At 43.4% G+C, this 27,502-nt stretch overlaps 4 protein-coding genes across 16 annotated transcripts in view; 2 read left to right on the top strand and 2 right to left on the bottom strand.

Annotated features, from left to right (window-relative positions):
• The window catches only part of LOC117142933 (tight junction protein ZO-1), an 82,785-nt gene extending 61,904 nt beyond the window's left edge, over nt 1-20,881 (top strand). For 3 of the 12 annotated variants that reach the window (XM_033307233.1, XM_033307236.1, XM_033307237.1), the window contains 12 exons: nt 5,088-5,257; nt 7,684-9,246; nt 9,309-9,906; nt 12,789-13,022; nt 13,352-13,941; nt 14,006-14,154; nt 14,215-14,314; nt 15,375-15,615; nt 15,687-15,978; nt 16,058-16,190; nt 17,316-19,477; nt 19,995-20,881. In XM_033307233.1, coding sequence (XP_033163124.1) covers nt 5,088-5,257; nt 7,684-9,246; nt 9,309-9,906; nt 12,789-13,022; nt 13,352-13,941; nt 14,006-14,154; nt 14,215-14,314; nt 15,375-15,615; nt 15,687-15,978; nt 16,058-16,190; nt 17,316-19,477; nt 19,995-20,218 — 6,456 coding nt within the window. In that variant the 3' untranslated portion in view covers nt 20,219-20,881. Of the gene's footprint in view, nt 1-1,749; nt 1,848-2,860; nt 3,094-5,087; nt 5,258-7,683; nt 9,247-9,308; nt 9,907-10,630; nt 12,731-12,788; nt 13,023-13,351; nt 13,942-14,005; nt 14,155-14,214; nt 14,315-14,550; nt 15,127-15,374; nt 15,616-15,686; nt 15,979-16,057; nt 16,195-17,315; nt 19,478-19,994 lie in introns of those variants that run through there. The other 9 variants (XM_033307241.1, XM_033307244.1, XM_033307238.1 and 6 more) reach the window with 8 other exon arrangements.
• LOC117142935 (armadillo-like helical domain-containing protein 3) lies at nt 20,769-23,928 on the bottom strand. 2 transcript variants are annotated; one of them, XM_033307247.1, is made up of 5 exons: nt 23,733-23,928; nt 23,452-23,653; nt 22,933-23,386; nt 21,766-22,721; nt 20,769-21,711 (listed from the first exon to the last, which is right to left on the bottom strand). In XM_033307247.1, exons 1-5 carry the CDS (start codon nt 23,784-23,786, stop codon nt 21,257-21,259), a joined length of 2,121 nt encoding a protein of 706 aa, XP_033163138.1. In that variant the 5' UTR covers nt 23,787-23,928; the 3' UTR covers nt 20,769-21,256. The 2 variants fall into 2 exon arrangements, with proteins under 2 accessions (XP_033163138.1, XP_033163137.1); XM_033307246.1 differs by having other exon boundaries at nt 22,933-23,389.
• Nucleotides 23,929-24,152: 224 nt separating this feature from the next.
• LOC117144958 (iron-sulfur cluster assembly scaffold protein IscU) lies at nt 24,153-24,993 on the top strand. Its single transcript, XM_033310414.1, has 2 exons — nt 24,153-24,352; nt 24,536-24,993. Exons 1-2 carry the CDS (start codon nt 24,266-24,268, stop codon nt 24,911-24,913), a joined length of 465 nt encoding a protein of 154 aa, XP_033166305.1. The 5' UTR covers nt 24,153-24,265; the 3' UTR covers nt 24,914-24,993.
• A 479-nt stretch (nt 24,994-25,472) lies between these two features.
• LOC117144959 (vasotab) lies at nt 25,473-26,354 on the bottom strand. The gene is made up of 3 exons (XM_033310415.1): nt 26,223-26,354; nt 25,675-25,872; nt 25,473-25,617 (listed from the first exon to the last, which is right to left on the bottom strand). The coding sequence occupies exons 1-3, from the start codon at nt 26,248-26,250 to the stop codon at nt 25,559-25,561; spliced, it is 285 nt and encodes a 94-aa protein (XP_033166306.1). The 5' UTR covers nt 26,251-26,354; the 3' UTR covers nt 25,473-25,558.
• Between the last annotated feature and the right edge of the window lie 1,148 nt (nt 26,355-27,502).

A 27,502-nucleotide genomic window follows, 5' to 3' on the forward strand; every position in this document is an offset into this window, starting at 1 on the left:
GAGCGAAAGAAAGAAATAAAATGGACTTAGTCCCTTTTTTTTTTTAAATCTCAGTAGGTGTTGAAGAAATCTAAAGCGATCATTTAGATGGGATCTGACCTGGGGCATTCAACATGATTTATGCATCTGCAATGGTATATCATTGTTTTGGCCCCAAACTAAGCAGTTCAATATCATCGTGGCCCAACAATTATTTGCCTTTGTTTTAGTTGGCTGGCTTTTGTCTTTTACCCCACTATTTTGGCACCAAAGTTCACGCGGCGACAACAAGAAATTCTACTTTATAAGGAATTCCAGACTGGAGCTCTATTGTTTGGCAGCTTTCCGTGGTATTGGCAATGGCGTCAGAATCGTTTACATATATATATTTTTTTTTTTCGAACTGAGGGGAAAAACTATGCTGATGTGAAGTGTGCAAATGGAAATCGTAGTGCCTTGTTGATTTGCTTTTAATTTTGCATAAATATGCGCGATTCTTGGGGCGGGGGGATGCTGCCGTCAGTTGCAGTCTCGGTTGCTGACAGTCTGGATGGTGGATTACTTTACTCTACACATCTACATGTATGAATAACTACCCACAGTGCAGCTTGCATAATCGTAACTTGGAAAAAAAGAAACTTGTGTAGAACTTGGAACAAGAACCAGAAACCAAGAACAAAAAGGAGATTTTAAAATAATATTAGCGCTGAGTTAAAGAGTCTCATTTATATTCGTTCATCAGCAAGCTTCACTGTTATTGTTTATCTGCATATGAAACCCTCCACTCGTGGCCCTTTTTAAAGCTGACTTTTAGCTTTTCGCTGCCTCTAAAATTCATGAATGCAGCAATTTCTGCTTCGCTTGCACTTCAATGTGCAGAATTTAATTCACGGAATATTCTTGTGTCACTCGCGACTTCAGTTCAGTTCAGTTCAGTTCAGTAGTCGCATAATGGAGTGATCTCTGTGGCTCTTTCGCTCCGGGGTCTCATGTTTGTCACTTTAAACGTTTAAACGTTTAATAAGCGATCTCTTGATTGAATTAATATGCCATTGTTGACCGGCTGCACATGATCTTTCGGATTGAAAAAAGAGAGAGAGAGTTAATTGAATTGAAGTTGTCTTTCTCAAGTTATGAACTTTTCAACTTTTCAGCACTTCTCAAGTGGAAAAATCTTTGAAAAGATGGAGATTTATTGCAACGATTGCAGATTTAGTTTTTTGAGTCATCATGCATTTATATTCATTTTCAATTCATGATGAAATTCCTCCCTTTGTTTGATGTGGCACATCTCCTTTGATCCTCAGCTGAAGTTCCAGACATTAAACCGGATCATAGCCCTTTTCTTTAATCCACAGTTACGTTCCACACCCAAAGAGATACACACAGACATTCTCCATAGACCCGCACTTTGTGAAAAGAAACTCCAATCTGAAAATCTCTTTCATACACAATTTTATCAAATATTTTCTATTCGTCTGGCTCTCATTCTCGGTTTGTTTACATTTACTTGTTCGCCTTTCCGGCCTTTTAATTTAAAAGTGGAACCCATGCCCGCCAACACCATCCACACAGATACGTTCATATCGCATAGATACAACAGCACACAACACACACACACACACATTCCGGTATTTATTCTCGTGTTTGTTTTGCGCTGCGCCTTCGTTCGTTGGATCGCGTTGCCTGCTGGCTGGCATTTGGCATCCACATCGACGAGTCCACAATCGTAGGTAAAAACAGTTTCGAAGCGTGTTTCAAGCCGTCAACGTCAACGGTTGCCGCCAGCGGACAACTGCGACGGCGCGACGTATCCGAGAGATACGAATATCCGTATATCTATCTGCACCCTTCTTACTACATCTGCTGTGTGTGTTGTGTTGGTTCATTACGAAAGTGTTAAAGTTAATAAGTTGGCTCAGCTTATTCAAGTGCGCGGTGGCATTATAATCAAAAGATACTCGCGAGAGATGTTAAGATACTAAACCTAAAGAAATATAACAAAAAGTTACAAGAGAAAGAGATGAAAAACTCAAACCAAAAAATTCAGATGTTACTTGCAACAAATCTTAATAATTAGATAAATAAAGTCCAAAATCGGTATATTTGCAAACCCTTAAAAGGAAACCCCATGTAGCAACAGGAATCACTAGGGTTTTCTAACAACCGGCAAACAGAAACGTTAGCCCAGTGCAATCCGCAATCCAAGACCTAAAAGGCAATCCGTAATGCTCAGCGGAGCGCAGCTGTGAACATTTCACTTTCGGTGCATCCGACAGATACGAGCGATTGTTGCACGCCGCTCCAAATTTGCAACGCAAAGTTTGCTGGTCATTGGCTTTTGCCTCTTGACGGCAAGAAACCTTTTGCACGATGCAAATGTCTCTATAAAGAGAGAGAGATATTCGGTGTATCTATGAGCTACTTTTGCTATCCACGTAGCGTTTGTCTCGGTGTTGGTGACTATTCATGCTAATTTGCACCGAAACTTTATGGAAGTGTAAAGTATCTCCGAGAGCCACTCGATGACGCCTCGTTCAGATATTTCTTGCCAACGAGCCATTAGCATATGCAAAGCTACTTCCAATCAAATCGAATAGAATCGAATTCGAAACTGAAATCGAAACCAAACTTTAAATGGCGTAAAGTTGCAGCGAATAAGTAAAAGTTTATTTATAAATCATTACCTCAATTAGCTGGTGTTTTCCACAGATGAATTGACATATTCAGCTAACCATTTCGCGTGTGTTAACAACAATTGAAAGTGACATCAGCAGCGAAACTTTATTATCGCAAAATTCCTCGGCTTTTGCATTTTATTTACTTTGTTGTGTCTTTATTATTCCCATTTGTTAAAAATTATATTTATTTTCTGTGTTAGTGTGTGCGTGCTTCAAGTGCCCAAATTACGTGCATTCATATCGCAAAGCAAACAAGTGAGCTTACACACTCCCTATAAACATGTCATACGAAGCCAATTAAATAGTCAAATTAATTGCTTTGATTCGCTCAAAGTGCATTGTTTGAGATACATTTCAATTTGCGGCCAAACGAAACCAAATAAAAGCAAACACGATGAAGTTTCCGGATTATGTTCCAAACAACATGTTGGTGGTAAGCAAAAACCAGGGGCAAACATCTTAGTATCTCAGTTGTTTCCCTATAATTAAAGTGATTAAGAGTGTGTGTAACTGGGCCATAAATCATTCTGTTGCGACTTAAATTATGACTAAAGAGAAGGGTGGGGTCTTAGAACCAACCAGATAAACAATCTGATGGATGCAGATGAAGGTTACGCTGGTTACTACTTAGAATCGAAAAAACTTCTTTGGCAACAAAACTTCATTGGAAGAAAACTTGGCAACGCACACACGACAAGATTAATTATGGGCCATATTCGGTATAAAGAAAGTCTTTACTTCTGCTGCACACCATTAAATTTCCGACTAATTTCACTTGCAATTAAGTTAATTATAATTTTACCGCCCCCATCAAAATGCACAAAGTCGGTCAAAAATCCAGCATCATATATCTTCTTTCATGTTTTCGGCTCCCTCGATTTTATTTTTGTTTTATGCAAGCGAAGCATAACCAAAGATTTCTGGGCAGATGTGCAGTCAGTCCGATGCAAATCCATATATATGTAGATAGTAAATAGCTACACCTGCAGCAGACGTATAACTTTATAAATATTTATTAGCTTTAGCTTGGCCCACGCGACTACACAAATTTGTATTTTTGTTAGTTAATTTCGTTTATTATTTATAACAGCCCACGCGTGGAATGTTACTCCGAGTTTTTGTAATTGGATGCGTTGTGTTGCGTCTGTCTGTTAAAATTAAATGTAGTCTTTCTTTTTTTTTTTTTGTTTGTGGCGCCCACCTGAGACAGGCATGAAAATTTCGCTTTAATTTTTTTGTTTTAGGGGATTGGCTGGCTCGCTGAACGAGACAGATCCGCAATTGATTGCATTTTCGAATGGTTTTTTCGTGGAGTTTTGTCGAGTGAATCACGTTGAATTGAATGCAAACTGGATTGGGCAACAGCATGATGGGATTCGACTTTAATTGATTTATCTTCATTGTATATTGGATTTGTGTAATGACTGAGCTGGATCTCTCAATTGAGTTAGCCGTCCATATGGGGGAAGTGTGTCGAATTGCGATTTGGGTTTCCACCCAGCACCTGCTGTGAGGGTAAATGAAGTCAAACTGAAATGATTTTGTAATTGCAGGTGGTAAATTGGGTGTGGAAGTGCGTGCTAGCCGATTGAAATTATTCATTTAATTGAGTTATTGAATGCCGAACGAAGTGTAATTGATTTTACCAGCATTACACTTTAAATAGAATTATAAATGCAGGCATATAAAAATTCTTTGTGTCCATTATTCATAATTAAAACAGAAAACTTGAGAAGAGAAATTAAGTTTCTACACGAGCCATTAAAAAGTACATTTACATGTTTATATCTCACATTTCTAGTTCATCCCAAACATCTTTCATTCCCCAATTCTTTTGTGCTACACAAATAGAAATATTTCTATCTCTGCTGACTTTATGTATGTAGATTCAACTTCATTCGTGGCATTTCCAAATAGAATCGTTTTCAGCTTTATTTAGTTCCGCTTTTGTGTCAGGTGTCTCAGTCAGAAAAACAACAAATGCAAAGTAAACGCCACAAATTCCCATTCAGTCACAGCGAGTGCACACCCAACAAGTCCTATTTCCTTCATTATTTGTACCATTATTTTTACAACTAACCACTGCCCCCCCTTTACGCACTTTAGTTGGAACCTCTAGTGCATAAAATTGAATCGTGTCCGAGTGGCTAAACATCCATGGGTCGTTCAAAGGGCCTGGGCAACAGGTCGCATACGGGAGTGTGTAAAAGTAATGGAAATGCGGAAGTCACATGTGCATTTCCGCCTGGCAGCCGTCCTTAACAAATTTCAATTCCAATTAAATTATATTGAAATAAATTGGAAAAGGCAGCAAAGAGACTACAATTTTTAAATCATTTATTTGGCTTTTTGTTTAGTTTTATGTGTACTTTTTGTTTAAAATTTGAGATCATCTAACGAATTCAATATTTTTACTCGATTTTCCAGGGTGATCGAACCACATGGGAGTACCACACGGTGGCGGTGACTCGGGTGCCGGGCTATGGATTCGGCATCGCCGTTTCCGGTGGACGTGATAATCCGCACTTCGCCAACGGCGATCCCTCGATAGCAGTTAGCGATGTGCTGAAAGGTGGCCCCGCCGAGGATCGATTGCAGTAAGTACCCTCGCGATGACTCAACAGAAGTTACTGACCCTGTAGGAAGTAAACCTTTTCAATGCATTTTGAATTATTATCTGGCAGGAAACTAATTGTTGTTCGGAATAAGTCCGGCATGCTGAATAGACCCCCATGCAGGCTGATCAACTAGAAGTCTATGTGCCCAGAACTAGTCATCCACTGCTCCAAACGAACAACGGGCATTATAAATTCCCGACATGCTGCTGACAATTGACATCGTTAATCTTGCGCTTAGAAGCTATTTTTTCTTCTTTTATATACCCACTCCTTCAAATATAAAAACCCGAAATGCGCACACTTCAATACTTCAAACTCACGTAGAGTCGGTCCCCAAAAAGAAAAGGTATTTAATTAAACCAACGCCTCGAGAACTCGACAACTCGGTCCCTCTGAAGCTGTTCCTCTCTTGGCGATAATAAAAATTCCAAAGCGTTTTTCAATAGACAGCGCAGAGGGCCTAGTGATTACGAACTTGTCATAATCTCTTTTCCCAAGAAACTATTTACCCTGGCCCAGACATGCAGAGAACTATTTTCACGTTGTCCCTTTTACCTGCGACTGCCGGAGGATTTCAAAAGGAAAATCCCGCTGCCGAGGCTGGAAAATTGTTGGCCAAGTGAGCGGAGACAAGTGGAAATTAGCTGCAGCCCAGCACATGTGTCTGTGAAAAGCTGGCTAAGAGCATGTGGGTTCACTATGGGCAAAGTTTCGCTGTTATGCAGCTCAGTAACTAGTATACACTCAGAAAAAATATTACTTGAGATTGAGATACTCCAAAAATAAGTTTTTTTTCTATTGCCATCCTGACCAGGATTACAAACTACTTACCCACCTAATTTTGTATTAAATAAATCAAATATTTTATACTTTTTTGTTGACTTGTGTAACACATTTTTCCTCAGCACATAGCAGGGTTTTTCCAAACCCAACTTATGGCATTCCAAGGCGCATTTTCCGCATTTTTGGACGGCTTAATCGTTAAGCCGCTCCAGACCAGACCCAGTGGTTCCATCCATGGCGAACCGAAAGTAAAACGCGGCTCAGGTTGACTTGGTTCGGCTGCCGCTTCTTTCTGCACTCGTAGACAACTTAATTATGGTTATGTTTCGCCTCAGACATGCAACATAATTTGTATCATTAGGCACTTTGTCTGCCACGACGAGAGCAGAGCAGCACACACTTATTGTATCTGTATCTAAAGTATAACATTCTTGTCGTTAATTCGTCATGTGCTATTTACTATAACATTTTTACTTTTCATTCCTCCACTTCAGTGTTCCGTTCCAAGAACGGGCCGTAATTGTTCAGGCCAGGCCTGAACAAATAAACCAAGTACCGCCAGAGCTATTCCTCAGAAATCCATGGAAGCCGCTTATAGCAGACGCCTCGATTCTCCATTACTTCCAGTCTAGTCATGCCGCAGAACTCAGACAATTGCCGGTTTATTAGCGTATGTTTTCAATCCGAGTCCAACCTGATTTCACTTCAAGTTGCTGCGGGGATTGAGAGTGAGAAGTCTGATCTTTGCCTGGCCGATCGCATTGCACTCAATGATCCGAAACGAATTGTATCTGCAGCTGAAGTAGCACCTGTATATCAGGTGTGCTACTGTTTTCAATACCCTGTACTCAACTGTGACATTGAGTAAATTCAATCAGATGATGATAGTAAACCACTTGAAAGTAAATATCCACGATAATTATTTATTTAGGTCAATATGATAGTGTTTTTAATTATTGAATAGCTGATATTTTTTTTTTTTTTTTTTTTTTGGATATATTAATTTAAAACTGTCCTTCGCGGACAATCATTAAATTTGATGACTAAACTTAACGGTAGAGAATTAATTGATTACATAAATTGTTGCGAAACTATACAATAACTGTCGATATTGTATGTATGATGTATATAATAATGTATGTATATAATTTAATTTAATTTGCGTGTCTAATCCCAGAGAGGTCCAAAGGGTGTGATCGGTGCAGCCTCCTGGTGCGTTGACTGGTGTCCAGCAGGTCTTGTGCCAGGTTGTTTGGGTGGTCTTGAAGCCTCTGCATGTACTGCCTGCTGCTTTTCTTAATCTCATCCTTCACCCAGGGGAAGCTGAGGACCTCGTGTATATGATAACTATGTACTTCAAACTATATTTCCTGGGTATTTCCAAGTTGCAACTATCCCAAAATGTTTCCTTAATTATGGCTGCAGGTCTAATGACTGTGTAGAAATGGACAAGGTCGCTTCTAATGACCTGCATATAAACAGAAACTTCTGTTCTCCTAGTTTGGTCACGATTCGGTCATTAGGGCAGGGTTTACGATCTACCCGACAATTACTTGGCCAAGCCAAGTGATCCATATTATTATGCCTGGCACTAAACCCATTTCTATTACTCCTCTTTGCAGAGTCAACGATCGGATAATCTCGGTGAACGGCGTCTCCCTGGAGAACGTGGAATATGCCACCGCGGTGCAGGTGTTGCGCGATAGTGGCAACACGGTGCAATTGGTGGTCAAGCGTCGCGTGCCCCTCAATCCCATTAATGCTGCAGGTGCAGTGCAGCATCAGCATTCACACAGTCTCAGTTCGGTTGGTCTAATGGCCAATGGAAGTGGAGGAGTGGCACCAACCCCCCTGACGAGTCTGAGTCAACCCAACTCCCTGAACTCTTCCCTGGTGCAGAATGCCAGCAGTGGTCAGCCCATCAAGGTGACCCTCACCAAAGGCGGAAAGAAAGATGACTATGGTGTGGTGCTCGGCTGCCGGCTGTTTGTTAAGGAGATCTCCTCCAAAGCTCGCGAGCAACTGAATGCCAATGGTTATAGCTTGCAAGAGGGTGACATCATCACCCGCATCCACAACACCAACTGCGGGGATACGATGAGTCTCAAGGAGGCGAAAAAGATCATCGATGGCTGCAAGGAGCGATTGAACCTTGTGGTTCTAAGGGACATTACCAACCAAGCAGCTGTTAGCCAATTGAATCTGAACAATTCAGCCAGCCACCAGGCGTCGGGAAATATATATGCCACGCATCAGCCTCAGGTATCCGGATGTAGCAGCAGTAACAACAATCTTGAAGATCCATATCTGCCGGGCGGAGCCAGTTACTCCTCGCAGAATCTGTACGTGCAACCTCCCACTCGCACCTCCAATGGTCCCAATATCAATGGCAATGGGCTGAACGACGAAAAGAGTAATCTCACGCCGCGAGGTCGCTCCCGGGGGCCCATAATGGATGGGGTATCCCTGCAGCAGCTGGATAGACCCGTAACACCCACTCGGGGCAGGAGTGCAGCCATCGACGAGCCGCCACGTCCACCACCACCAAGGGGATCGAGCGGAGGAGCGGCCCAAGAGGATTTCTACAGCTCTCGCAGGCAATTGTACGAGGAGCGCCAGAGCGCCGAGCCGAGATTCATTTCCTTCCAGAAGGAAGGAAGCGTAGGCATCCGGCTAACCGGCGGCAATGAAGCTGGTATTTTTGTGACTGCCGTACAACCAGGATCTCCAGCCTCGCTGCAGGGTCTAATGCCTGGCGATAAGATCCTCAAGGTCAACGACATGGACATGAACGGAGTGACGCGCGAGGAGGCTGTGCTCTTCCTGTTGAGTCTCCAGGATCGCATCGATCTGATTGTGCAGTACTGCAAGGAGGAGTACGACGAGGTGGTGACCAACCAACGTGGCGACTCCTTCCACATCAAGACACATTTCCACTGCGATAATCCTTCCAAAGGCGAGATGGCCTTCAAGGCGGGCGATGTTTTCCGGGTGATCGATACCCTGCACAATGGTGTGGTCGGATCCTGGCAGGTGCTGAAGATCGGTCGGGGTCACCAGGAGATGCAGCGCGGCGTAATACCGAACAAGTCGCGAGCCGAAGAACTGGCCACTGCCCAGTTCAATGCCACCAAGAAGGAGATGAATGCAAACGAATCGAGGGGCAACTTCTTCCGGCGACGACGGTAAGTTCATTAGTCTTCTCTGAAGGAGGAATACTTAATAATTTTTATTTATTTACCAACAGTTCGACGCACCGACGCTCGAAGAGTCTGTCCCGCGAGAACTGGGACGATGTGGTCTTCTCCGACAGCATTTCCAAATTCCCCGCCTACGAGCGTGTCGTTCTGCGCCATCCTGGCTTTGTCCGACCCGTAGTGCTCTTCGGACCCGTATCCGACTTGGCCCGCGAGCGATTGGCCAAGGATTTCCCTGACAAGTTTTCGACTCCACTGCAGGATGACGACAAGTCAGCCGCAACAAGTGGAAAGTGCCGCATCGTAAGGCTCTCGAATATACGCGATGTGATGGATCGTGGAAAGCACGCCCTGCTGGACATAACGCCCAATGCAGTGGATCGTCTCAACTACGCGCAGTTCTATCCGGTGGTGATCTTCCTGAAGACAGACAGCAAGCACGTGATCAAGCAGCTGCGCCACGGACTTCCCAAGGCGGCCCACAAGAGCTCCAAGAAGCTGCTGGAGCAGTGCCAGAAACTGGAGCGCGTCTGGTCGCACATCTTTAGCACCCAGATCGCGTTGAGCGACGAGGAGTCCTGGTACCGAAAGTTGCGCGATTCGATCGATCTGCAGCAGAGCGGCGCCGTGTGGATGTCCGAGTCTAAGGTGAGTCTTTTCGTTTTCACATCCGGATCTCAAGTCCATCCTAGTTGTTGTCTGAGTATTGTCCAATGTAGTTAGTCCTTAAGTCTTATTAAAACCAAAGCATCTATTGGATGTCGTGACTCCATTTGATAACTTCGTAATGTCCAACTTAACGATGTTCTAACTGTCCAAGCGGGTGATGGATTAATAAATGTAGAGATTTAGGTTTTAGGAGAGAAATATAAAATTTCAAACATTTTAAGTTTCACTTAACAACACAAAAACCTCGTTTTGTTACAAAATTTAAGTAGGTATCAAAATAAATGAAAAACCAGTTTGGTTTTCTCCTTGCTTTCAACAAACTTAGAACTATTTAGCATCTATTAGATCAATTAACATGTAAACACTACTGTACATGAAAACTTTAGACAACAATATTAAAGAAAGGAATGTTTTTTTACTATGTATATGTATCAGTTTATTTGATATAGTTTTAGTTAAACCAATGATATCCCAGCCCAATAGTTTTTTTCAATCTTAAATAATCTTATTTATCGAATGGACTCCTCAACTAATTTGAAACCCCTATAATTCTATAATTTCTACAAATGGTTATGGTCAATATTCTAATTTTTACTTTCGATACTTTTTCTTATTCGTTTTTTAAAACACACAACCACACACACTTACAAACATGCCCATGATTGTTGAAACGAACCGTATAAACAAAAAAACATATTAACAGTTCCCCGATTCCCCCACCGAAATGTTATTCCCCCCCTACATCGCCCAGCCATGCAAGTTAGCTTGTTGCCGCCCCATATCATCTACCTCAGTGCCACGCTACTCGCAGGATTTGAATCTGAATCCGAGTAAATCCTATTCGCTAATCCAGAACCAGGCACACACCCCTCCGCCGCCACGCCCACCGCCCGTGGGTTACGCCCACAGCCAGAGTTTGGCCGAAAAGCCTCGAGATCGCAGGTCCTATACCATGGTGCCGATCATAAAGCCCGCTTCTTCGATGCCCAGTGGTCTGGCACCACCCGTTGAGCCTGCTCCCATGATGCCACTAGACGATAGCGTTCTGGCCATGGACGGGTCCAACTCCCAGTATCATAGTTCTCAGCCAAATCTAATGAGTCAGAGTTATTTGAACTCAAATCTAAATGGTGGCAGTACGAATGCCGTGAATCAATCGAATCACTCAAACACCATGAGGGGCTTTCAGCCCGGACCATCGGCAGTCAGCCGCTATGGATTGCGGACCAATGCCCAGGTGGAACGTAGGACCACGCCCTACTACTACCACGAGCTGCTGCTGCAGAAGAATCTCTTCGATTCCAGTCTCAATCTTCTGCCCCAGCAGCAGCAGCAGCAGCCGGATCTGGCCAAGAGCAAGAACAGCAATGTGCAGCTGGAGCAACAGCAGCAGCAGCAGCAGCAGCATCTTGCAGATGCATCGAATGCAGCCAAAAGGGCACCGATGGCCAAGCCACAGCAGCGTTTGATTAGCAATGGTCAGGGCAGGAGCAACTACTCCTCCTCGGGATCACTGAGCAATCTTCTGGGCAATGGCCATGGGCTGAGCAATGGTCACGAGAGCAGCGATGGCACTTTGGCGGATGAGGGCAGCTTTACACTGGCCTTCAATAATCTCACCAATCAAATAGCCAGTCTCAATAATTCAAGTAGCCTAAACAACAATAATTGTAGCACCAGCAGGAGCATCAACAACAACAGCAACAGCCATAATATTAATGCCAACAACAACAATAGCCATGTTAATAATGCTGATTCCAACAACAATGTTGGCCAAAGTAACGAATGCATTGCATGAGAATCGGTGTTAATTTAGTTGAAAAGGTCCAGAGAACGAGATCTGATTTATAGATCTGATTTACTCCGATCTTGGGGCACAAGACTTTTCAACTGAATCGAATCTCCACTATCCTTCCTATCAGCCCCTTCTTTGTGTAATTATCGCATGTAGTTGTTTGTACTAAATTATTCATAAGACCCAAATCTTCACATGTAGCATGATCAAGAACAATAATATTGCGTGTAGCCCGCTATTCGTTGAATATGTATGTACATATAAATGTGTGTAATCGTGAAGCTAAAAGCATGTAGAGGGATCACAAACTACCATATAATCCCACAAAAGCACGAAAATTGTCATTCCAGGGTATGCATAGAGTACACTATTTAATCTCAAGAGATCTAAGATCTGCATTTTAACTTCTCACATTTCCACTTTGTACTCCCAGCGAATGACAGTTTTCCAACTCCAAACGAACTCATTATCAAGATACCAATACCAATTCTATCGAACCAATTTGACATACATATTTAGGCTTAAGTATTTACGCAAAAATCGCCATACAAATTTTTGCCAATATTTTTATAAAGTTGCTAACTAAATGTTTTTCGTTTCATTTGTTTCTTTTATTTACATACCAAAAACCAAATATACATCATCATGGTCATTCCCCGCTTAATCACCCGTAAAACCCGATGCATATAATCAAACAAACACCACAAATAATAATCAAAATGTCCTCGTCCAAAACTAAAAACAAAAACCAAACAACAAAATATACTCAAAATGCCAAATATCTTGTGTTCGTCCACACATCACGTATCCAAATGCTTCGCAATCGAACGCCTTTCAATCAACCGAATCGTATCGAAAATCAATCATATCTTTCAATGTTTCATAAACGTTTCTTGTTGCTGTTCTTGCGTTTAAATTGACAACAATTGAAAACAAATGTTGTTCGCTCCCAACGCGCTAAATTTTGACATTCAAAAAACAAAACCAAAAAAAAAAAACTATCGCTAAAATTCAATTAACTTTTGCCAACCAATTGCGCCCAATCCTGCTAACTACCAAACCCCAGCCAGTAGAATCCCTCTCCGACGATTTCCTCTTCCCCATGACCACATCCCGACTCTCGTATGCATCAAGTCCCGAATCCGATTTGGAACTGAGTCCCGGCCCATCCGCATCATTGTCGCTTGGCAATTTGCCGCAGTTGGTTAAAGCGAGCTCAGATCCATCGATTGCCACTAATCAGGATAACTTGGATAGGGATAGAGACATAATTGGTGAAGGACTACCACCTCCATATACGGTAAGAGGTCGAAAAACCAACCAGCCAAACAAACAAACAAACAAACAAAACAAACAAAACAAACTCAAACTAAGAAATGGCATGCGCTTACACTAAAAACAAAGAGAAAAAACAACCAAAAACTTGGGAAGTTTCTAAGCGTCCATCCAATTCTCATCCAAATAACAATGGTCAGCAAAAATAAAGCAAATATTGAGTGAAATTCAAAAGAGACATTCTAAATTCAACATTTTCAATAATAGTTTCTCAAGAAGGTTTATTTCTGCTGACTAGTGTGCTAATCTATTTCACCACCCACTCACGAACCCCTTGCAATGCACCTGCTGCAGGTACCCTACGACCATGCTGTCCCCGCGAATCCCAATCGCCGCCAGACCATGGACTCCAGCAAGTACAGCATCTACGGCACCAATGTGCCACCGCAGCCGCTGCCGCCCGGCGTTGGAGGAGATCCGGCTGCAGTGAGGCCGCAATCTCTGTACGGGATTAATGCTCCCGATCTGCCGCCGCGCATCGATCGTCAGTCCAAGCCGGGGGATATGCCACTGAACACCTCGGGCTCATCGTCGCGAAATGGCACCCTGGGCCGAAGTGCCCAGGAGCGTCTGTTTGGCAAGGCTGTGGTGCAGGACGATGTCCAGGCGGAGTACATAACCCGAAATGCTCTGGTCGGGTCCGGAGCAGCTGAAACCCTGGATCGCCAGCAGCAGCAGCAGCAAACCCACGCATCCTTGGAGCGCCAAGCGCGTTTGAATGCGCAGCTAAAGGCCAACGGAGTAGGCGCCGGAGGAGGTGGTGCTTCCACCTACGACAGTGTGTCCAGCTACGACTCGTACAACAACACACAAATGGCCATGCAAAACCTGGGCCGACTGGGTCCCAATGCACCCGATGATCTCAAATCAGTGCCAAATGCAAAGTGAGTTTAGTAAATGTAGCTTTTGTACTTTAATATTTATTTGATTTTTTCCAAATTGATTTAGTGGTCGCCCCTTGCCTCCGACGGGTCAGTCGCACGACTACGGTCGCACTCCGCACGATCATCGCAGTTTTGGAGGACCCAACGATCTGAACCGGCAGAGCAGTCCGGGCAGGCCGCACTACCATGACATGAATGCGTCCCGTAATATCGGTGAGTAGCTCTATATGCCATGGTTTATTCAACACTAACATACTTCATATCATTCGACAGATCCACGCAATGGCACACCACAGCGTCCTTCGAATCTGGGCCTGGAAAGCAGCCCACGCAAGCCTTTGGTGGAGACGAAAACGGATTACGGCAAATACAGGTATGCGTGATGAAAATGCATTACTTTGGGGGAACGCCCTCGGAAATCGTATAAATTGCGAGGCTCAGTCAGAAATAAAAACATACTTCTTACTTTCTTTTTCTCCTGCGCCGTCGATATTATCTGAAATCACTCGCATGCCTCTTTATCGACTGTGTCGTAAATATTCCTTTGTATCGTTCTGAATAAATGCAATATGCTTATGTGTATATCCACCTGTGTCCCTGGCCCATTAGACGCTATCATTTACATGCGCCCCATTTGAAGCACTTGCATATGATGCACTCGCTCTCACCTTCGTCCTCGTTGTCGCTCTCACCTTCGCCCTCGTCCTTGCCCCTTCACATGTCCTGCGGCCTTCAGCTGACACAGCAGCAGCTGCTCCGCCTCTCCACCGGCGGCTTCGACCGCCGACCCATTGCTGCACCACGTCTGCATGCCCTGATGGCACCACTGCCACCGCCAGCTCTGATGTCTAGTGCCTCGGCCTACGATACACTCGTCTAAGCAACGAAATCGAAATCGAACTTATTTTATAGACACACTACGACTTTTTATATGCGATACTGCACTGGAAACATTCCTTTAGTACATGTTTTTACCACTAAAATTAAAATACTTTGCCTGTGTCACTTTCATAGTTTTTAGAAAGTCGATCTAATTGAAATTGATTTTATTTTACATTTTACCTTCAAGTTGATGGTTAAAGCCTTTAGTGTTCTCAATAATCTGTATTGATACCTCCGACCATGTAAATAGTTAACTCTTTTGCGAGCTCTAATCCAAAGTGCAATAAACGATACTGATTAAAACCCGATTAACCCAGATTTTTGTATGCCGTCTAAGCACCATGAATATTTATCATATTTCTACCACACATATCCTTATAATTACAAAAAATTTTTCTCTTTTTTGCTTATGTATTGTGCTCGCCATCATCAACTGTTTGTCCCCAAAAACAAAACTCAATCTCACACACCCAAAACCACTGCCACCCATATCGCAATTATATATCACCGAAACCACAATCCCGAAACCATTTGAATCAACAATCCATCAGTCGGAATAACTCCGTAACTCAAGCGGATTACACAAAGCTACCGAAGACAGCGCCACATGGAGTGGTTCCACCGCCGAATGTGAGCAATGGCCAGAGCCAGATGAATGGCAGCGCAACGCCCAGCAGCAATGGCAGTGGACCCTTCAAGCCGGTGCCACCACCCAAACCCAAAAACTATAGGCCACCTGTGCAAAGTGGTGGTAGCAGTGGCAGCGGTGGCACAACTCCTTGGGAGAATGGGGTAAGTTTCATCCTTCTACATTCAATTCCCTCTTTCTTAGACCTTCGACTCATCATATACTCCCTTTTCAGGACTCTGGTTCGCCACGTTCTCCGAATGGCTTCTATTATCCACCAACGCCGTCGCATCATCATTACGGCCAGCAGGCGACCCCGGGTTCACCCAGCAATGGCCACATGCAGCCACCACCACCGCAGCAGCAGCAGCCCACCTACGGCGGAAGTAATGGCAACTATGGCCAGGCACCACCACCACAACCCTATCCGCAGGCCAATGGCTACAATGGGAATGGCCATCACTACAACGGGGGCAGCGGCACAGGACCCTATATCGCACCACATCGCGGCATGCCACCGCCAATAGGTGCGTGGTAACCCTATCTCAAGGGGTTATGTCTTCTAAGCATAGCATATCCTAATACCTACTTAAATGTTAACCATAGGAAACCTGCCGCCTCACACGCCCGAACGTCATGCTCTGGACTTGGCCGGAAGTCGGGAGCAGCGTGGTTCGGCCTTCGAACTGTATCGTAAGCCGCAAATCGGAGCTACCGCCGGGCACCATCACAACATGAGGTGAGTCCATCAGACCATTAGATACCCGTAGCTCCCTGAAAAAATCCATTGCTCTCCCAAAAGGATATCTTCCTTGCCAAAAGTAAAAAACAAAAAATGAAATCAAACACACGAAAACATACAGAACTCTTATTGATTCCCCACCCCCCAATTTTCAACATTTGTGTTAACGAAAAATGTTTTATATTCTTGTTAAATGCCATTTTTGTACTTTACAATATCAAACATTCAGTCAGCGAAACAATCAGCCAATCAATCAGTCAATCATTATGCCAATCTCTTCATACTTTCATGCGGTTGATGGTCATTACAAATTATTCGATGCAAAATTTCACGAAAAACGCACAACGAAAACAGATCGCATATATTCCATAAATTGAATAATTATTGTATTTTGCAATAACCAAAATTATTAACCAAACCATAAATTAAAGCTTAACAAAGTTTGTAAAAACCAAAGCTAAGGTTGTTGAGTTGAGCGCTTCACGCACATGTAAAAAAATGAAAAAACGAAAATAAAACATTTTTCGGGTTAACTTCTACTTGCTATTTTACTTTACAGTACAAAGATTCGTATCCACATTTCTCTACTTTCAAACTCAAACTCGTATTACTATTTAATATGATCATGCTTTTAGCTGGTTCCTTAAATATAACTACTCTCAATACATTTCTCGGGTATTTGAAAGTTAATCTCGAATCTAACTATGGTTTTGGGTAAATTCAACCTTTCTAAATAAAAACGATAACTAACAAAAAACTACTTTAAAATAAAGTTTAAATATTTGGTAAATGGTGTTTATTCTACAGTTTTGGTTAATATGCAAAGTATTTAATATAAATATATGAATATATATTTTACACGTGCGCTTCTTGTGTGTCGTAAGCGAAAGTTTTGCAGGAATAAATTGCAAGTTAGACATGTTTGTTCAATATTTTTACTTCCCTTATTTAAATGATGAAATGTACCGCCTGGAATTAAAACATATTCTGGTGGCCATTTTTAATAAACAAATTGATTGCTAAAGTTCTAAAGTTCACGAAATCCCCCACATCGAAAACATTAAAAAAAAAACTCCTTGCTAATTGCACACAAAAATTTCGAATCACATAATAAATCTTTAGCGAAATGGAGCCGTACGATGAGCGCTACGATGATTACTATAACATGCCACCCCCTGCCGCCCATCCATCCCAAGGGCATCATATGCAGCGATCCCGATCAGCTCCTCGTTATCCCCACGAGCGACCTCCTCACGCCCAAGATCCGAACTACTACGGCCACTATGGAACGTCCAGGGGACATAGTCAGCCGCGCCAGCAGTATCCTCAGCATCACCAACAGCAGTATTACGATGATCATGGCATGGAGATGGGTCCACCGCCACTGCCGCCACATAAGAAGAAGAAATCGGTGCTAAAGAGCCCACTGGTGGCCCTAAAGAATGCGCTGCTTAAGAGTACGAGGCCACTACGGAGAATGAACAGCATGGTGGAACCGGAGAGGAAACCGAAGGGACTTCGACGCCAGCAATCGATGCTGGAGAGGGGTGTGCAAAGACCCTACTATCCGGATGAGTATCCAACGTATCCAGCTGGCTTCGAGGAGCGTGGACAAGGCATGATGCAGCCTCATCCGCAAGATGCCTACTATCAAAGGGGTGGTCACTACGCGCCGCAACAGCAGGATATGATGAACAGCACCTACCAGAATCTGGAGGGTGAGGATATCTATGGGAATATTGGCAACACAGTTCCAAGAATGCCACATCACCAGGACAATGGTTATGGATATGACCAATATGATCTCTATGCGAATCGAGCATGCATCGATCTCGAAAGAAGGCAAGCAGAGGCAGCTGCAGCTTCGGGCGGAAGAAATGGTAGGAGAATTGTAAGGCGCCACAGCACCACTACTGCAGATCGTGGAGGAAACCCCGGACCGCCAAGGAGGCCTATGATCAGTCCTGGTTATGAACAAGATCCGCAAGAGATCTATCAGACCCGCAACGGAGCCTACATGCTGCCCGATCAGCGAAGGGCGCCCAGTTCGGAGGTAATGACCCGTAGAAGATTCTATCCGGGGGCTGCCAATGAACAGACTGAGGAGGAACCGCTCTACCAATCTCGACGCGAAATGCAGCGTGAAATGCAGAGGAATCATCTGTACCAATCGAAACGAGAAATGCAAGAGAGGATTAGCCAGGGCAAGAGGGATATGGAGCGAGAGTTTAGCCCGCAGAGCAGCAGCAGCCAGTCGGAGGCCTCCAATCCGGAGGCTATATACCAAAGTCGCCGGGAGGCCAAGGAAAGTGCTCTGAAAACGAGGTCACAACTGAGGGATCAGATCTATCAGACTAGACGGGAAGCCCTGGACAGCATGGCGGAACCGATATATGTATCCAAAAGAGATATGGGCAGACCGGCCCCAATCTATGAGACCCGTGAAGAGAGTATCCTCCAGTCGCGAGAAAATGAAACAGATGAGAAGAAGGAAAAGGAGTGCAAAACCGAGCAGATTCAGGTGGAGATTAATGCTCAACCGGAAGAACAGACCGAAGATTCGACCTTAAGTCGTTCGGACCTGCAGAAATCTTCGGACACGGTGATAGAAAATCCAGCGAGAGCTCCTCTTGTGCAGGACGAAGTAGATGATGGCGAAGATGAGGAGGTTCAGGATCAGAATGGTCCCGCTGAGAGCTCTGCGGATCAGACAGAGCAGCCAACGGCTATTGAAAATAATCTGCACAACGAGGGAATGGTGGAGCAAGCGCAGAATGATTCGGATGACGTGTTCGAAGCAGCAGATAAGGTTTCTCCCCTGGCTCCTCCACCAGCTCCTGTTCAACCGCCGACCCCGCGATCCGGTAGAGCTCCCTTCCACATTTCGAATATCCTTAAGCGAACAGCACCTCCTCCGAGTTCCCCAATCGGCGACAGCTGCACCTCCATCGAAACCCAGTACACATCACAAGCCAGTTTGCCAGTGGGTCCACCCAATGCGACCAGTACGCCGTTCAGTAGCAGCATGTCGTTGCCCATCGCCGGACCAGTAAACAATCAACCTCCGGCCAACGGACCCTTTCCCACTCTGCCCCGTGAACCCAGCACCTCGCGCGGATTCTTCGACTCCAACGGTGGCACTCTGGCGGATAAGCTGTGGCACGTCTCACTGCAAATCCCGCCGGGAGCCATTCCGGCCGGAGTACGACAAGAGATCTACTTCACTGTGAGCGATCCGCGAATGGGACAAGCCGTCGGCGGTCCTCCGCTGGACATGGAAAATGGTTGGTCCCACTAAACAAAAAAACCCACTCTACTTCGTATTGTATCCATCCACCAAAACCACCGCCACTACCACAAACCACTTGATTTTGTTTTTATTACAGCATTGTTTTGTGTTTTTGTTAATAACCATTATGTTTTACGTACTTAACCTTTAGAAATGGTGGCTGGTGATTTGCAGTAGTTTAAACATTAGTTTTAGATTTTATGCGTTATATACTAACTTGTAGTTTTGCTTTGAGCATGTAATATCATATACATTTTTAGACCTACCTTTATACATTTTGTCTCACGTTACCTCTAAAATATTTTCAATTATTTATCCAAAGTCTATAAGCTTTGCACGAATCGTTTGTGTTTCCAACCGAGTGGAGTCTATGCCTGTGTCCACTTACCCACTTCCTATAACCCCACACGATTTACCACCACACTCTATTAAACACAACTATATTTGCATTTGTAAAACCCAAGGAAACTATAAATATCTCCTACTAATGGCCTTGTTATTTGCCTTCGTAGGTGAGACAATGCTGTCACCGTTGGTGATGTGCGGGCCGCAGGGCCTTGAGTTCCTCGTACCGGTTACGCTCAACATACCGCACTGCGCCGGACGAACTGCATCACTGGGACTGGCCCTCAAGGCGACCGATAGCGAGAAGAACCTGCACACCGAGTGGGACAACATCGACCTGCCCAGCAATGCCGCCGCCCACACGGTCTCCGTCAAGGTGGATCACTTCTAATCATTAAGATTCATAGCACTACCATTCACCAGCCAACTTGAACGATATACGAAATTGTAAATAGATCCGTAGTATCATATGTGTAGTCTTAGGGCCGCAATTCCAGGGCAGACGAAACGAGCTGAGCAAAGAGGTAGTATAGGCATTGCTTATATAATATAATTAATTTAATTCGATATTGTCTGTTAATTGTGCCTTTAAGTGATCGTTTGGCTCTGCCTCTGAACTATTATATCGAGCTAGAAATTAATCAATCGAATGCAATGGATACTTGTATAAAGCGACTAGAATTTAATTTCATACACAAATTATTTTGTATATTTTAAATCACCCAATTACTATGTATTTTAAATGTATTCATATATTTAACGCATTTCAAATGATATATTCGACATTTTATTAGATATTCGCATATTGCTTCGACCCATGATCAATTTCAATTGCATTCAAATTGTTAAATGCGTGCAAGTATTGCATGCTAAAGTTAAACATATACCATTTATAAATCGTAGCGATATCCTTAGATATATATACTTAGAGCCAATATACACGCCTGTATAACCAGAAAGAAATCATACTTTACAAATATTTATACGCATTTTTGAATTAAAGATTATACACACGTGGAAAGTTTGGGAATAAATAAAAGATCAACAATAATAATCACATTCCCTTAATCATTTTGCCCAACATTCAAAGTTCTTCTTATACAGGTAAGCAGGTTTCTCACGTAGTGACGAAGCGCACCGAGAGGGTGTGCGACATTTAACAGATCGATGTTAAAAAACTTGAATTCTATCCCCGTGGTTAAATAAATCGCCAATGGTTTTTGACTTCGTTAAGAGGTGATTTGGTTTGATTTTATATACATGTAATATTTATATATTTTGTATACTTATGTAAAAAACTTGCACAGAATATGTTTTTGCTTTAGTGCACTGTTTTAGCTATAAAAGTCTCGCAAAGCACTTTAAATCTTATAGATTACATCGAGTTTACGCATCCAGAGATTTGATTATTTAAAATATAATTACAAAACTAAGCAAAAGAAGGCAACGCTTTTGCTTCTGGCACTGCTGTTGCTGAAGCCGGAGTGGCTGTACCGGTCGAAACGGATGTCATAGAGGAGGTGAGGAGTATTTCCTGGTCCGGAATAACAGACACGGCCTCCTTCACATAGCCGTAGATGTGCTTGCGCGTATCATTGACAACATCGCGAACCATCAACTTGAAGAAGTTTGTGTGCAGCGGCGTTTCTGTGTAACGTTCGTATTGATCCAGGGAGTCCTGCAGTTTGAGCGTCAGGTCGTAGTTCTTGCGCACCACATCGAGTATCTGCTCCTCCGTGGGCGTAGAGAGGCCTTGTTCTGCCAGCCATTCCTTGATCTTGTTCTGGAAGTGCTTAACAATGGCCAGGATATTAACCAATGCGTTTAAGAGCTTGATTACATCGTCTTTGTATTCGCACTCCGGCATCGTTGTGTAGCGAAGAACTAAATTAAAAATGATTAGTTTTGTTTGTACAGATAGAATCTGAACAGTCTCACCCATGGCATGTATTTCCGTAAATACCTTCTCCTCGCGGTTCAGTTCGTAGTAGAGCTCATCATAGCTATTTGTTGTGGCCAGGAAAGTATCACCGTACGTAATAAACAGATTAAATATATTCACCACCTGTAGCGACAGATGGAATATGTTGCATTTTTTGACCAGCGTCTGCTCTTGGTTGACCAAGAACCGGAGAAGGCCAATGAGAGCCGACCAAAGTTCCTTCCACGGATAATTGAGCCGCACTCTACATCTCTTTTGATAGCACAAGATTCGATGGATAACTCCAATGCAGAGCAGGTACAGCTCCATCGGGAACTTTTTCATCAAATGCGATACAATGAACTCCACCAGAAGGTCCAGTAGAGTGGCAGCCAAAGGCTGGGACTTGCCCACCCGATCCACATTCAGCTTGCGATGACGCATCTGTGCCCGATGCAGCATGACTTTGAAGGTAAGATTGCTGTCGTGCATCATGGAGTTGGCGTACTGGTCCTCGGAAATGCAGGTGAGGATGAGGAAACACAGCTTCAGATTAGCAATGCTCGATTCGTTCTTATTGTCCTGCATCACGATGGAACAGTACTGAAATACGGCCACCAGCAGATTGGTGGGATACTGTGTAATGTCTATGATGGGTGCATTGGATAGATCCGGCACAGGTTGGGCCAGACTCAATGTGTTACTGGGCGAGGGCGGGGCACTGGACTCTGCCTGCGTGTGAGCCAGAGTTGTGATGAAGTTCCGATTCAGGTGCACTGCCTCGTAAAGGGCAAGTAGAAGGCCATTATTTGCCTTGATCTGCTGCACCCGTTCGCATCCTTCATCCGACACAAACATGTTGCCCACAATATTCGACAGCGACGAAAACCAGGAAGAGGATTGCACATTGTTAAGACTCTGAATGTACTGGCGACAGAAATCAATAAGCGATTGCGATATCATTTGGCCATAGCTGGAATCAAGATAAAGTTCGGGTTACTATCGCAATAAGATATGCGAGCTCGTGGCAAGTTATCTGTTTGATGACGTCAGTCACCAACTGCTGCCACATAAAAGAATTTGGTGATTCAGTTTAAATATTTGATTACCCTCGATTAAGCCAATGGCTTTAATATAAGTTGCAAGAAATATACACATACATAACATAGACTAAATGGACTTACCCATTTAAAGCCAGCTCATCAGCGAGTATGGAGAGCTGCACCACATAGGGGTTAGTAGCTTCATGCTTGCGATAGTTGACCAGGATAGTAAGTAGGATAACGATGTCGTGTCCATGCTGGCTGCGGAACGTAGGATCACTGAGTAGCCGGACAAAGGCGTCGAACATGCTGTGCATCATTAGGTGCTCGAAGAGGGCGTTCTGGTTGACGTTATCCGTGCCCGTGACCAGAACCTGCAGCAGTTTTAGGCACATAAAGCGAGCGTTTTCGGGCACATCGCCTAGTAGGATGCGATTGCAGTACTGCATGAGTAGCTTCAGCCATTCGTCCATCTTCTCGTGACCGAAGATCTCGTTTAGGATGTTAAACGTGGGATCTGCGTTGGACTTCTTAAAGATCCCGTAGAATAGGGAGCACAGCGTTTGTAGGCTGTTGCACAGCCGCTTGGGATGGTCTTCTGGGGAAAATCACGGATTATAGGTGGCTTGAGGTGTATTTTAATAGGTCAAACTGGTCTACCCGTGTCAAGCATTTCGATGCACCTCTGGAAGAGGGTGTTCAGGTTCGGTTTCACCAGCTGCAGCTGCTCGTTGTTAAGTTTGCCAATCTCATTCTCCAGCGCCTCGAAGTTCGGCTGCAGCAGGAAGAACTCGTTCCAAAATTCCGGACTCTCGCTGCTGGGATCCTCGCCCCGGCACAACAGTTCGTATATATAGACCACCTGCAATAAATTCCAATTAGTCAAGCAAATCACAAATCTTCGAGGGCGGAGCTCGTCAAATCCGGTGCTCCGAGCTAACCTTCTCCTTGGGCCGCTTGGTGGAGCCGCTGCCACTACGCTTGCGTGAGGTCATGACTGGATGTGGATATTATTGACCTAGGGGACTAGTTTCAGAAACTCATAGTCTGCTGCTGTAAAAATATATTGGAAGTTGGCAGAAATTGTGGGTGGGCAATAGTAAACTTTGTGATTAGGAAGTGACCATAGGAGTGAGTTTACAAAATACCTGGCTAGCTGCCAGCTCAGAGTGTGATTTAAAATGCAAGATGGTAATTTATTCAAGATTTTTAAGGCTGATAATAAATAACGTATAACTTATAATAAATAACTGTACTGTTTTATTAAGGGGTAAATAAAAATATAAGAAATATGTTATAAAATCGATAACATATCGACAACCGCGTTAGCTGGTTTTTCACATCTGCTTTAAAACGGGCACACTGTCAATCAGCTGTTTCTAACACGCAGTTGCCTGTGTTTTTCCGTTCTCTTCGAATTTCACAACAATTGTTCAATAAATTGATTTATTTAATTGACATAAGCAATTAAAATATGTCCCTGGTGCGAAACTCCTCCCGGTTGCTGCGATCGCAGCTGAAGCGCGTACAAAGTGTCCCGGTGGCATTGTATCATGAAAATGTAAGTTAGAACTCGGAATTGCCGCGCGGAAGGTTCTTTCGTAATATCTAGAAGCTGTATAATATAGATAAGAAACGACTTTGTTGTCGTTCTGATAGACAGCGTTTCAGGCGGCACCCAAAGTGATAAGCGCGATAGCACAACCCCCCGTTGACTAACACACCTACCTTTTTCCACCCACAGGTCGTTGAGCACTACGAAAACCCGCGCAACGTGGGATCTTTGGACAAGAAGGATGTCACAGTGGGCACCGGCCTGGTCGGAGCACCCGCCTGCGGCGATGTGATGAAGCTGCAAATCAAGGTGGACGAGAACGGCAAGATAGTGGACGCCAAGTTCAAGACATTTGGCTGTGGATCGGCCATTGCCAGCAGCTCCCTGGCCACCGAGTGGGTGAAGGGCAAATCCATCGACGAGGCCGGAAAGCTAAAGAACACGGACATCGCCAAGGAGCTGCGTCTGCCGCCCGTCAAGCTGCACTGCTCCATGCTGGCCGAGGATGCCATCAAGGCGGCCCTGGCTGACTACAAGGTCAAGCAGCAGAAGAAGGTGGCCAACTGAGAGGCGGAACGGAATCTGTGAATGTAGTGGAGCGTATCTCTGAACAACTACTAAAAAAAACAACTATAAGTACTCTACCATACAATACAATACCATATACTATATATTACTTGGCATTAGGTCGTAGTATGCGATTATTGTTCGCTAGAGCTCTGTGAGTGGTGAGTCAAATGGTGTGGATACAGTGAATGGCGGTTAAGAGGAACTACATACATATTTGTTAATAATATGTATGACAATGCAAAATAATCCTCGGTTATCGCCTATTGGCTAGTTGCTCTTAACACACTTTTACTGCAATAATAACAATAATACTCGTGCCAACTGATTAATGCTTTGATTTTGATTGCAGATTGGCCGCGTGACTGCTGATAAGTGCATAGGAGTTTAGGAATCGTCTGCAATTGATACTAAAGGATAGCTGGAACTGATCTTGTATGAATGCATATACACGTGTGTGTTTTGAAGGGGAATTCTACGTAGTCCCGAGAGCTAATTAAATTTTCTGTTCTGTTATGCGAAATACATGCTTGCGTCGAAAACAAATAAAACGTTCCCGTTGGAATAAAAATACATGAATATTTTATTGCACCATCAGTGAAAGATGTTCAATCGTCAAAAGTGTTAAAATTGGACTTCCGGTTCCTAGGACAGACGAACGCTCACTCCGCCGCCGCACTCTCCCTTGGACTTCTGCTCGAATGCTGCGAAAGGATTAAATCATATTTAATTCTGTAAGGATATTGTGGAGATACTCTTACGATCGTCGGCGTGCTGGCAGTTGTAGTTGGCCATGACGCACGGGCTGCCAAAGGTGAGGAGGCGCTCCTTGCTGCTGTTTTTGGCCTTGGCGCAAACGGGCTCGTAGACTTCACCGCAGTTGCGCTGGCAACTGTTGTTGGCCGGCTTCTTGGTGTCCTTGGCCGGAGTAGCCAGGACGAACGCCAGCAAGCACAGTGCTAAATAAGTTGGTTAAATGAGATGGTCATGTTAAAATTCTTGAGGACGCTCAGATATGTTTACTCAAATTGAAACTAGAAAAGTATGTATTCATACTTTACAAATTTAATTACATCACTGTTTGAAGCTCATTATAATTTTGTTGATCAGAATATAATTCTGCCCGTGGGATCATTCATTTGGGCTTTTGGTCTTAATGGATATCTAATTATTTTTACACTTTCCAATCATACAACAAATTGCTTCGATTTATCCTAAATTGTATTTATAATTTTGTTTATTTTCGATCCCTAAACTGGACCCTTCGTATTTTTTATAGATGCTAATTAAAAGAGTTGTTTTTATGTACCTAGAAAAGCAAACAGAGCGAAACGCATTTTGAATAACAATCGAAATTTCCACGAAATCACAACTAGAATAAAAAAGATTCGACTTTCGCAAAAACCGGCTTCGAGTCGCGTTTGAAGTGAACTGAATTTTAGACTGCGAGATTGATCACCTTTATATACAAAGCCGGACTCATGAACAATAGAAAACCAGCACAGACACAGCTGCAGAATATATAGATGGGCAAACCGGCGACACATATAAGTACGTGTGATAGGAATCGTATCTCTCACCTCAACCCACACAATCGCGGATTGGTGTGTATTAAAAACAAGCAAGTAAACATAAAGTGCACTTGTTTATATGGGTACCCCGTCGGGGGATAACAATGGTGGGTCAACGAGATGATAATGACGATGCTGTCGCAGCAATTTGGATAGATAATGGGTTTGATCAGGCTGGATCTGAGCATGGGCGGGTTTTGAGTGACACGCGTCGCCGGTTGTAAGCGGTTCTCATCATCCTATTTTATTTTATTTTATTTATCCACTTAACGGGGCATCCCACGATGACATCCTGAACGCAATATGTCATAATACCCCATCGCGCACTTTTTAACCGCGGAAACAAAATTTGTGTCACATTTTTTGATGCTTTGAATTCGTATAAGGTAATTACTTGCGTTATCCAGCTACTTCGGCATATTTCAAAAGATATATGCAACTGATAATCTAATGTCACATTAATCTCAGATAAAAAGATTGTGTAACAGTTATGTATGTGCCTAAAACAATAAAATAGCAAGGGCGTTAAATTCAATTTGAGCTTCAACCATTAAAATTAAGATAGTATACCCAATAAGGAGAAGATGACAATCTTTAATTGCTTCAATTTCGTGTTTAATGACTTAATTTTTAATTGCAAACGTGATGCTCTCATTTTACGTGCACTTAATCTTTTAAATTTACATGTACAATTTTTATTTACTATTTATATATTGATATACTAAAAACAACCGCTTATGCGCCAAACTAAAATAAATTGAATATTTGTTGACAGAAGATAGCTATAATCCAGATTTAGGCCTAAATCCATTCCAAAATGCCAGCTGTCGTATTTTATTCAATTTCAAATTTTCCCGCGCACTTGATTTTCTTAAAACAGCAGATGTGACAACTCTAGTAGGTAGCAATCAAAAGCAGGTAGATTTCATTTGTTGTACCAATATTGAACATTTTTCACGGCCAAGTCCCTGAATACACAATATTGACTATTTTGAGTAAAAACAATTAAAAATAATCT

The sequence above is a fragment of the Drosophila mauritiana genome, chromosome 3R (genome assembly GCF_004382145.1).
Source record: "Drosophila mauritiana strain mau12 chromosome 3R, ASM438214v1, whole genome shotgun sequence".
Taxonomy (NCBI): Eukaryota; Metazoa; Arthropoda; class Insecta; order Diptera; family Drosophilidae; genus Drosophila; species Drosophila mauritiana.

Coding starts and splice junctions, on each gene's coding strand:
- LOC117142935 (XM_033307246.1), bottom strand. CDS start 23,786: ATGACCTCACGCAAGCGTAGTGGCAGCGGCTCCACCAAGCGGCCCAAG. Junction 23,654..23,732: donor CCAAGCGGCCCAAGGAGAAG/GTTAGCTCGGAG, acceptor AATTTATTGCAG/GTGGTCTATATATACGAACT. Junction 22,722..22,932: donor GATGAGCTGGCTTTAAATGG/GTAAGTCCATTT, acceptor TCTTGATTCCAG/CTATGGCCAAATGATATCGC.
- LOC117144958 (XM_033310414.1), top strand. CDS start 24,266: ATGTCCCTGGTGCGAAACTCCTCCCGGTTGCTGCGATCGCAGCTGAAG. Junction 24,353..24,535: donor TGGCATTGTATCATGAAAAT/GTAAGTTAGAAC, acceptor TTCCACCCACAG/GTCGTTGAGCACTACGAAAA.
- LOC117144959 (XM_033310415.1), bottom strand. CDS start 26,250: ATGCGTTTCGCTCTGTTTGCTTTTCTAG. Junction 25,873..26,222: donor CGCTCTGTTTGCTTTTCTAG/GTACATAAAAAC, acceptor CAACTTATTTAG/CACTGTGCTTGCTGGCGTTC. Junction 25,618..25,674: donor CTGCCAGCACGCCGACGATC/GTAAGAGTATCT, acceptor ATCCTTTCGCAG/CATTCGAGCAGAAGTCCAAG.